Here is a 12,064-nt window from a genome sequence, read left to right on the forward strand (position 1 = left end):
AGTTAGAAATATTATGCAGTTAAAAAGTAAAAGGCACCGCAACATACACATTGTGCGCCTAGTTCACTATGAATATATTACCAAAGCTACTGCACGATTGACAAGGATGGTGACAAAAGGAAGATGGTTATTTTTGTTTATATAAAAAAAAAAGATGTTTGGGTTTATTACGAATTCTCAATATACGCAGTCTCTTTTATTTGTACAACCTACACAAAATGACGCACATGCACGCAAGACATTTAAGCCACAATACTTTCAAATTCTTTAGGTGACGAAGCGATTTTTTTTTAAATCAGCATTCCCAAGCATATAGCATGTTCTCAGAAAAAATATTGCGTGTTTTAAAACTTTTTCAAGATCTATTTTTCTGTACTCCGCTTCAGCGTCCACAGACTTGCGTGCCTTCTTTCGACAAAAACAACTGGCAGAAATAAGGCACCAACTACCAGCTGTACTCCTCCATGGAACCTATACAGGCCGTCGTAACTTCCACCGGAGTCTCGAAAGAACCCTGGAAAAAGAATAAAAACAACAAATCGCAAACTCCATTTTGCAGTAATGTTCAGAGCCGATCACTCCGATCTATCGCGGCAATCATCACTTTTTGAAATAGAGCACTATATTTGTTGTTTTTTTTGTTTTTTTTTAGATTCTTATAATTTACATCATCCTGCAGAGTGATAAACTAACATGACGTCGGACAGTCTTCCGCAAAGCCCGAGCACACAGATGCGGCTCAAACTAAGAAGCAAGTTTAGTTTTTTTTTTTTTTTTTTTTTTTTTTTTTTAATGCATTAAATTTTTGACGCACAGTGTGACCCTTGAGACATTGAGACGCCGCCAGAAATGAGTGAAGATCAATAACGTGCCGAAAAAACAAACAGTATTTTCTGCCAGGACAAACTAATCGACCTAGACCCCACCGTAGTAGACGGTTTAATTAAAGTACGTCTATTACGGCGGTGCTTCATCCTTGCAACTATAATGGGGCTCTTCGTATGCATACAGATAAAACTTGTTGATAATCTCATCGAAGACTCCCCTGTTAAATCCAGATTGTTTGGGAACAATTGTGTTATTTATACTGAAGTTATACCTGCAAAGGGGTATTTATAAAACATATAAAAGGTGACAAGAGCGATTTGAATAATTACAGGCCAGCCAATAACAACTCTTCCCTTATTTTTGAAAGGAACGGAAAAGCTCCTTTATAAAGGCCTAACCATATTTTTGATACACACAATGAAGTAACGATTTGACAACATGCGTTTCGTAAAAAAAAAACGCTGAACTGAATCGCCACTTTTTGCACAAAGAAAATGCATTTTCAATAACTTTCAAGGAGAAAGGGTGGTTTTTGTAATTTTTGTCCACCTCGCAGAAGCTTGTAAATTTTTAAACAACGAGATCTTCTTAAAAAAAGGCCCGGTTTACAGGTCATTCAAGGAGAAGCTCTGTCGAGATTTTGGTTATACCTAGAGTATCGACGTCAACATGTTTATATAAATGGGTCCTGCTCTTATCTGAAGCCTATTCTCTCCAGTCCAACAGGTAAGTATGCTTTGTCCTCGGTTTTATAATATATACGTTAACAATATTGTTTTAATTTATCAAAACGTCAAATTCACCATTTACGCAGGCAATACAAGTTCTCTATTTCTGTGAGATACTTGTGACGATATTATAATGGTGGCAAAAGATACCTTATTAAGGTTAAAGGAATGGGAGAGTAAGAATTCCTTGCAAACTAATATTGCAAAAGCAACGCTACGTAATACATTTCCGCCCCAAAAACAAAACAAAAAGTGTGCTTTGCACGATTATTATTATACGAGTCTAGTGCTATAGAACGCCTTGGTTATTTTGAAACCCTGGAGTCACTTTCTTTGAGCATATGACGTGGGGACACGAAGTATATTCAGTTAGTGCGAAGCTAACACGGGCCATCGGAGATATTCGTCGTCGTGGGACCTACTACCCACTAATATAAAACTGCTGAGCTACAACTTGTTATTTTACTCGCCTTTAAGCTATGGCTATCTTGTGTGGGTGGTCGAGAGGTTTTATCAACATAGAAAACATATATCTGTAGCAAAAGAAAGTGGTGCGTAATATCTGTAACACTACATATGATTCCCATGCTTCACCTTTATTTAAAAGTCTTTCTATAATAAAACTTTTAACGTGTAAGATTATAGACTTACTCAAAGTCTTATTTTTGAGATAAAAGATGAGTCACAGGCTTAACATCACTCGTTTCCCTAACGTTGCAAGGAGTACTGGAAGGTGGAAATATGCAGATGTTACTACGGAACACAGATGATAAGACATCTTTTACCAGGGTTGCTCAGCAGTCGCATGTAGGAACAGACGGTCTTGAACACCATTTCAATGTGGGAGTTACGCTCATTTCATATATAATTGAAACGTCTTCTTTTTATATTTCCTTTTTTTACAATTGTTTTTTTATCTTTTTGGGAAGTGTATTCTGTCCTGCTCTTTCTTGGCTCTTTTTTGTGTATTTGCTTTCATCACCTTTACATTTTACTTAAGTGTACTTTTATTTAAGGACTTCTTTAACTTGTTCTCAAACATGGGAGTCATTTGGCCGCCAGGTTTTACGCCTTTTTAAGCTCCCAGTCCTACACCTAGTTGTTATTGTACGTCTGTTATTGTGGCTTTCTGACATTTTTTAACATTTATTGCTATATTTGTACTTTATTTTTATTTTTAAATGTTTTATGTCTTGTTTCCGATTAGGATTTTTTCACACCTGAATTGCAAATGCTATTAATGTCTGCGTTTGTATTTTTCACCTGTTTTATTGTTACGTGTACGTTTCACTTCTGAACTTTATCGTACATGACCACTGAACTGACTTCATAGAGTCAGTATATCGCTTGTTTTCTGGTTGCATTTGTAATTCGTTTGTAATTCGAGAGTATCTTTTTTTTTTAATCTGATCTTTCATCTCTCTGTGCCTTAAAGTGTACTTGTGGGTTAAACACCCGTCTGTTCCCCCTCGCGTGTATTTATGACAAGCTGATTTCAGCAACCTTTATCTCATGAGTTTCGCCTCCACTGTCTGCCATTGTACGGGAGCCGACGGCTCGTCAAGCTGCAAATTAGCGGCTTTTCGCTCGTTTCCTACCATTAAGGATGAAAAATAAGCCTATTAATATTATTATCATTAATAATATTCTTAATGATCAAATTACACTAAGCTAATATTGGTGAAAAATTAATGAATGGTGTATTAAGTGGCAAAAGTCATATTGAACATAAGACAGTATGTATGTCTATGAACAAAAGGTTAGGGCGCAAACGAGCTGGTCGTGGTTAAACATTTTACTAAAATCCCCTAGAGTGGGACGAGAAGGGGCGGACAAACACAAAGTCTTAAATATAGCTCTGTGTTTGAGACTGTGTTTGCCCCTCCCTTCCCGTCTCAGCCTCGGGGTTTTTGGTAAACTGTATGACTATCACTCACAATCGACAGTCGCTGGAATAGAGGTATACGCTGTAGAGAATAACATGGAGCCGAATATTAGAGTAAGATACGCTAGTCTTACTACAACTTCAGATTTAATTTCGACCCCCCGCACGTAAGCAACATAGTCGCAAAAGCAAAATGTATGGTTACATTAAGCGCTATTATAAAATTGCTTCGTCAGAAACAAAGATCATGGCATACAAGATGTTAATAAGGCCTTTACTAGAATACGCGTGCGAAGTCTGGGACCCGAACAATATAGTTTCAAATGTGTTGCAGGTGCAACAACGTGCGTTACGTTTTATCAACTTTCGTAATCGAAGACTGTCACCTCTTTATGGCAGAGCGAATCTGCCCCATCTTAAAATAAGAAGAAAAAATTAACGTTATAATTTTTTTGACAACCTAGTAAATAACTTAGTTCTTGTAAAGAAACAGCAGTACATAAATGAAACATGTCGCGAATCACACGTAATAAGAATACTATATATGTGGAGAGCGAAAGTTTTTCAAGGATTGTTTCAAGTATTCAGTTTTTTTGAAAATAGCTCGAGAATGAAATACGCTCCCAGCACATATCGTGACTGCTAGAAGTTGAGATGAATTTAGTTCCCTTACCTCAGGCATTTCTGCCAGCATTACCTAAACTGATTTACTGCTGTATTGTACTTTTGTATTGACGTGTGTACTTTGTGCGTATGATTCAATGTGATTGTGTGATGCCACTCCTATCCTGATCCTGCATAGGACCGATAAAATTCTAAATAAAAATAATATATTGGGCAAATAATTAAACAAATGTCAAATTTTCAAGGTATTTGACTGAAGGGGTGAGTTCGAGCAATTCTCATATCCAAAAATCTACAGGCATTTAATCCACCAGGCTACTGTTCATGTAAAACGTTTAGGTCAGCTTGATTTCATGTAAAGACAATTAAACTAATGTCTTAATAGTGCTAGTAAACAATTATAAGAACATATATCTACAACCTTTCTTGGAATTCTACAAAATAGTTAAAAGATTAAACAAACTCGGGATTGAGTACTTGTCTACATTACTTCCTACCTCCAGCACATTGCAGACCTACTTACCTGTTATCGATGGACTGCAGAAATTGAGAGGTACTAAGACCAACCCTGAGAGCCCGTAGCATATGGAGATCCATTGGACACCGATGTAATCCGCCATGAGGACGCTCCTCATAGACTGTAGACATCCGTAGGAGAGGTATGCGCACAAGCACACCAGTATAATGTGCACTTGAAGAGATGAATGCGGGAAAAGCATCATTGAACATCCCCATATAAAAAGGGTCGCCATGACCAGGGTTGTGCGTCGAAAGCATCCTTTGTCAGCCAGTAAAGGAAGGAGCAGCCGCCCAACGATTTCGCTGCAAGACCCGTATATTATGAGTGATTCTGCATCATTGATCGACAAGCCTTTATCTACTCCGTAGTCGACTATGGTAGAGACATATGCAGCTCCTGTAAAGTCTGCCACCACTGCCATTGAAATAATAATGTAGAGCATGGGATTGGCTAATAATACTAGAGCGGGTCGATGTTTCTTCACTTGTTCTCGCGGAACAGTCGTTGAAAGGTCATGAAGTTCTTGGGTGTTAACCGATATGTTTTGAATTTCGACTGAACGCTCCTTAGTTGTATTTTTCGCATCCTTCGCGATGCTCTTCAAGCTCGTCCAGGGTGGCTCCTTGACAAAAATACCGATTGCCGAGACATGCATAATGATGCCTCCGCAGATGAGAAGCGTACCACGGAAGCCATACTCCTCTTGTAAGTAGGCGAGAAGCTTGGGAAAAACCAGACCAGCGGATGATGCTCCAGCGTACTTCATTCCCGATGTTAAGCCTCTGTACTTGTCAAAATACATTGGAAGGAGTATACTATACGTCATTGTAGTAATTCCAACTCCAAGACCTGAAACAAAGTAGAAAAAATATATCACGAACTAATTGAATTATGAACAGCTTCAAAACGTTGTTTCTGAAACACTGCTTTCAGCGTGGGCTTTGCTGGGTGGTGTAGTGAATGTCATGAGTTTAGGGTAGTGCTGAAAGGGGCACGCGCGCGCGATATCATGGTTTTCGCAAATGCCGCCTTTTTGCGCGACAGCACTTGTTTGAGTGGAATGCCACCAACAGTCAGTGAGAATAGAATTGTATACCAATTATGACTCGTGACGGCATTTTCAGGTGACTAAAACGCTCCAATAAACCAGCAAGATTTCTGTTGTTCCTATTTTTTTAGTATTTCGGTTTTGATATGAGTTCAGTGTCTTGCCACCCACAAGTAAACTCAATGCAGCAACTTTAGTGATTCTATAACTCAAGATAAGCAACATTGGACTTTCTAAATTCTTGCTAAAAAGCGTTCTACTAGGTTATGATTGCAAAGTATTACCAGGGGAGTGTATCTCAAGTACACGACATCTACGCCATGCGAGAAATTTTCCTTTTGATAGTTGAAGATAAATCATGTAGGTACAAATCCGTTCTTGTTCAAGATTATATGGTTGCTCACATGGTGAAGCTCGAGAATTACTGATGCTTTTGAGGGCGATTCAACAACTTACTTATAATCGTGCCAACCATTACTACGATTTTACAAATGGCCTCCACTAGTGAGCCTACGTTTAGTTTAGTTTCTTTATTTTATACCGGATCTAAATATAATCAAGAAACTTTAATCAGAAAGACTTCCTTTTTCGAGGTACAGCATTTAACCACGGTTAACCTTGCGGTATGAATCTATAAAAGGAAGCGGAAACATGTTTAAGACAGATCATTAGTGTTAGAGTAAATCTTGACTGAGATTCACAGGTAAACTATTTTTGTGTTCGGCCGACCGATTAGGGACCGTGACAAAGGCATCATGTAGATTCACGGACGCAAATAATCTATTGGATTTTATATCTTGGCTAGAGTTAGTCAGACTTGTACGTAATCCGTTACAAGTAACGAAATTACTTGTAATCCGTTACATTTATTTGTAATTTTTTAACGGATTCGTTACATATTTTCTAGAGTAATTGTAAAGTATTTTAGTTACTACTTTATGTAAGGAATTATTTAAGACGGACAGAACAGCACCTCAGGTGCTGTTCTTTCCGTCCCTATGCTTATTCTTACTGTTTTTATTTAACTTCATTAACGCGCTCACGTCGAACTTAGGTTACTTGCAATTCTTTACTGTTTTTTATTAGCGGGAAAAAAGCGGGAAATTTGAACGCAGGAGAAAACATCTCCAATTTCTGGAAAAAAAAAATGTTCTGGTAAGCTGTACTGCCAACCTGCCATCGCGCACGCGCACTCACACACACATACAAAGACATGTCGAAGCTTTTCTTTTCATCGCCTAAACCCTAAAAGCACTTTTTTATCTTGATTCTTTAGATTGCTTATTTATGACGAAGGGTGCGCACTGATGGGAAGAAGCGGTCTCGGTTCGAAAACAATACCGGGTGATTCAAGGAGACGGCAGGCCCTTTAAATCGACCGGAAAATTCGGTTTCTCAACCTATCGCGCTTCGAATTTGTGGAGCGTTGCCTACAGATGGTGCTTTTTTTTTTTTTTTTTTTTTTGTGAAATTTGCAAAAAGCGAACTTACCTGAGGAAAAAGTAAATAAAGAAAAAGGCTTAGCTCCTATGGAAACGCAGCGGCGCCACCGGTCTTCAAACAACACGGCACCTTTTGGCACGGGAGACAAGAGATGGCGCAAGCGGTCGCGACGCCAACTGCCGCCAGCGAACGAGCAGACGACGCCGACCGCCGGCGTATTTATCAGACAAGGAACTGCAGTTCCTTGTAGTTACCGCACCTGTTTTTGTTTCTGCGACTGTCGCCGCCCGCGGAACGCGCACCGCTTTTGAGTCGAAAAGATTGTCTGCTAAAGACGCTGGCTCTCGGCGCCGTATGCTCGTTTGTTGGCGGCGTTCGTTGCGCCATCTCTTGTCTCCCGTGCGCAACGGCGCCGTGTTTGAAGATCGGTGGTGTCGCTGCGTTTCCATAGGAGCTAAGCCTTTTTCTTTCTTTACTTTTTCCTCAGGTAAGCTTGCTCTTTGCAAATTTTACAAACAACAAAAAAAATGCACCATCTGTGGGCAACGCTGCACAAAGTGGTAGCGCGATAGGTTAGGAAACTGAATTTTCCGGTCGATTTAAAGAGCCTGCCGTCTCCTTGAATCACCCGGTAGAAGGCCATGACAACAACGGGCCAAGACATTCATTCCTAAAACCCGCATAAACGTATAAAAAAAACGGGAAGAATCTTTCGTTTTTTGCCATTTTGCTCACAAGCCTTTTTTGCTAGGGAAAATCCATCTTTCCACTTCCGTCCCACTAGAGCTAAGTCCGCCTTTCCTTCCTTCACTCTTTCCTCGCTATAGACCTTTTTTGCAAGGGCGCCGCCATCTTGAATTGTCGTCACTTCCAGTATGGGCAAAAACATTGTTTTGCCGTCGCCACGCCAATAGAAGGCATTTAGGACAAAAATGTAACCGTCAAACATTCTCGCTTTGCCTTACCCCTATTTGTTTATTATTTGCAGGTTGAAACGTTTCGATATTTTTTCGTCGCCCATACCGGATATGCTTACTTGGCGGTCGGGGGCGGGGGTAGGCGGAAAAAGTCTATTCCCAATGAAGTAGAGAGGAACAAATAATGCCTTCCAGAATCTGGAGTGTGTATGAACATAATAGACAACATAATAGAAACAACGATTGGCTCGCCATCTACCCAGGGAGATGGCGCGGACCACTTCAACACCGATTACTTCAGCTTTGCAATGACAATGGCATGAAGTTCCATCTCCCAGAAGAAAGTTTCGCGTGTCCTCCTGGACGCAGAGTGCACCTCCATCGCCTCACTTTAGAAGTTCGATGCGGTGCGTCAAGTATTGCTGCGCTAGATGAAAGCGGCATACTGCCGCTCTCATCCAGCGCCTCAGTGGAGGGGGTATTCAGCGTGGCGGCTGACATCTTTACAAGAAAGCGGGGAAAGATGTCGGATGCAACTTTCGACAGTCAGCTACTGCTTGAGATCAACAAACTGTGACTTGGTCAAACAATAAACATTTGCATAACCCCGTTCCTTGTTTGCTTCTTAGTAATAATGCAGTAAAGTTGAAAGTAACGCCGCGAAAGTAACGGATTACTTTTTGGAGTAACAGTCAATTACTTTTACGGAAAGGTAATTGTAATTGTAATAAATTACATTTCAGACCTGAGTAAATGCAACTGTAATTCCTTACGTTTTTTTAGTAACTTGTACAAGTCTGGAGTTAGCTATATATTTAAAATAAAAAATCCCCATATATTGTGTTCTAGAAGTTCTAGAAAATACAAACAGCTTAGAAATGTTCTCATTTAATGCAACTCTACCGAAAAGTGTATGTTGGCTACAAAGGAACGCGTTGCTTTTAGTGTTTCTTTATATCGCGAGTAGCAGGTATTCCTGTGCAACAAAGCACTTTATGTCAGTCAATGAAGGTAAGGACGCAAATCGACATAGACAACTCCTTATGTTTAAAGTCCAACATGCGAGAACTATATCTGTCGCACTTTCCTTTTGTTGGAATGATAATTTATATATTCGTCCTCGCAAATTTGAACATAAATATAAACATGCCCTGAATCCATAAAATAAGTATGTATCTCAATCCTGCTGCTTCGCCGACATCGACGCCTGCGACTTATAGTTTTCCCTCTTTTGTTTTGGCACAAGTTTGCCTCATTAAACGATCAGTTATTTTCTTTATTCACTGTCTACGCGCCAGTCATTCGTGACACAGTTAGAACGGCAAGTTGGGCTAGTTGGGTGTACATTCTTAAAGTAAAACTTTTCTGCCCTGTATTAGGTGTTTTTCGTAAAAAAATTCGCCACCTTTCTTGAGCAATCAAGATTTCGAAAGGAAACTTCGCAGGCTTCAGAAGGCTTGGCACAGTGGAGACCCCTGATTATGCTCGCACGATTAATTTCAGACGCGAGGTACCGTACAGAAACAAATATTGAAGCGATTTAATAATATAATTTATTAAGTAAAAAGTTGTGTTACCGTTAATAACGCCGAGGGTTACCGTCATCCATGCCATGTTTGGCACAAATGCAGATGCCACAACTCCCACCCATGCAAAGAGTCCTCCCATGAGAAAAATCGTGAACAGGGACACCTTCGGTTGTAGTGGTGCCACCAAGAAACCTAAATAGAAGATGCCCTAATTACGCCAGTATTCGGTAAAGGCGATATGTATTGAGCCGTCAGTGACGTTATAGCCATATAGGGCTGACGTACCTGCTCAGGTGTAAGGTCGCAGGAGTTACACCACCTGAGCCTGCTATATACTCTTCTTTTTAAATTCAGTGCTTTCTAGTAGCTCAAAAAGCAGTTCCACATTCAATAAACTAGTGGCGGTAATGAAACTGTGTTTCAGTGGATGCCCTCACTTTCGCACGTTAATGACAGATGAAAATGGGTTCTTCTATCAAATCATAAGTATTTCTTGATTTGTTTCAGTTCCGATGGTGGGAACATAGAAACTAACCAGTGCAAGGCCTTGACCCATAAGCCCTTTGATTAAATTGTTGCCTTTAAAGAAAATGTTTAGAGAAAATGTTAAAAGGCGCGAACTGAAACAGGAAGAATACAGACAGACGTATACGACAAGGACAAGCGCTACCAATGCTCTAATTTCACTATTTTGCACACTCTCCTGGCATGACCCAATGATGGCTCCAACAATCCGAAAAGAGCGCGCACTTCCAGAGTCACGAACTTCGTTTTGATGCAATGCATTAGGAAACGGGACTTGCCAGTAGATATGGCTGTGAACTTAACACAAGTGATGACTGGATCTTGCTTGACGTAATGATAAAGGTTAACACGTGTTAACCTTATTTAACACAAAACGAAGTTCCTGCCTCTGGAAGTACGCAACCTTCGCCTAACGGCCCTAACGACCCGTAACCTTCGCTTTTTCGGGACGACGCCTTAACCGAACAGTCTAACCCGGTCACCTGGTTTTGGCGGACTCAATTTTATACCAGCTTTATGTGTTTGTCCTTTGACCCTCTTGTTCCCCTTCTAAAGGGATTATTTTTGTCATTATGTGTACTGTTAGTTTCTAATTTGCTTAACTAGGTAGATGACAGCCATTGCTGATTAAGGGCCCATACTAGTTCCCAGATACGGCAGTGACGTAGTACGTTATTTCAGCTTGCAAATGTCAGAAAAGGTCCGTCTTCCAAGTTATCTGGGAACCACTCGTCCTCATGGGGACAGGCTGCACTGTATTTAAAATGGGGGTGAGAGGAGATTTACAAGTGCAGCCGTAGTAATATCATGAGCGCAGAAAGGAGAAAGTGATTTATTTAATTGATTGCATTGGTGCTAAGGTAATGGAAAGGGAAAGAGAGCTAGCGAAAAAGCAAGCCAGAGTGCGAATCGAAAGCGCAACTTTCGCCTATCCGAGGCGACGCCTTAACCGGCTACACCATACTAGATTTTTTTTTATTATTCTTAAAAGTTACTTTTTATATAGAACAATTAAAAAAAGTCTCGTTTTTCCAGAACGTAAAAGGGAGTCCACATTGCACGGGACAACAACAGCAACAATGCACACTCTTCAGTATCTGTTGTGCAAACACTGAAAGCAACTAACCGTGACGGCCGCGACTGCCCTATTCTCCGAAACTAGTCACCCTGTCAGTCACCAATTAATATTTCGCACAGAAAACTAAGCCACATTTACAGTAGCCTCATGACCTGCCTTTGCCCTCGTGCCTTCAAAGCGTGTAAGCATACGAGCTTCAAGCCGTGCCCAGTCATCCAGCTTTTGCTGCTCCGTCGCTTCTATCAAACAGCTATCGTACGTGAAGTCGTCGCAGAAGTGTTGCCACGCAAATTTGGTTCCTTTTCGAACTTCTGAGTGGTCAACTTTAGACCGCCAAATCGCGTAGAGGCCCAGCAGGGCTAACAGTTCCCACGTCCAGCTCGCAGCGTGGACGCCAAAATGCAAAAACTTTGCGTTCTTTCATCTCACGTATAGGTTGAGTTGCAGTTCTGCTCGCACTTTCGCCCAGAAAAGCTCCGGGATGGTAGAATATAGAAACACTTGCTGTATCGTTTCCGGCGTGGAACAAAGCACACAGTTCGTTGACCGTGGCTCGTAAAATCCCATTTTGTTTACGAGCCCCGTGCTAACGGGCAGCACTTCAATATGAAAAAGGACGAATATGTTTCATAACAAATTGTGAACCATAGCACTTCCCAAGGAAATACAGAACATTGGTAGTAGAATTATTAAGGTCAGGGTATTCCAGTAAAGTATTTTTTGGTTGACTTTCTCTGGATACTCATCTAGAAAGCGGGCTTAAAAAAAAGGCTTTTGCCGCTCTAATTTTTGTCTAAAACTTCAAGACACGTGACGGGAAGCTCTCAGTGCCTCCATCCAGCCACGGAGCCAGAAAACGTCCACCCAATATATTAAAAGAAAGGAGTATCAGTAGGTTTCTTTGCTCTCTGAAGAAAATAAACCACTGAAACATAAATT

The 12,064-nt window shown here is 40.6% G+C and overlaps 1 protein-coding gene across 1 annotated transcript; it reads right to left on the minus strand.

Annotated features, from left to right (window-relative positions):
* Positions 1-302: 302 nt before the first annotated feature.
* Positions 303-9,717, minus strand: LOC8025049 (monocarboxylate transporter 12-like). Its single transcript, XM_040218505.3, has 3 exons — positions 9,571-9,717; positions 4,589-5,434; positions 303-514 (listed from the first exon to the last, which is right to left on the minus strand). Exons 1-3 carry the CDS (start codon positions 9,659-9,661, stop codon positions 363-365), a joined length of 1,089 nt encoding a protein of 362 aa, XP_040074439.3. The 5' UTR covers positions 9,662-9,717; the 3' UTR covers positions 303-362.
* Positions 9,718-12,064: the final 2,347 nt, after the last annotated feature.

The sequence above is a fragment of the Ixodes scapularis genome, unplaced genomic scaffold, assembly GCF_016920785.2.
Source record: "Ixodes scapularis isolate PalLabHiFi unplaced genomic scaffold, ASM1692078v2 PGA_scaffold1__304_contigs__length_218370807, whole genome shotgun sequence".
In the NCBI taxonomy this organism is placed as follows: Eukaryota; Metazoa; Arthropoda; class Arachnida; order Ixodida; family Ixodidae; genus Ixodes; species Ixodes scapularis.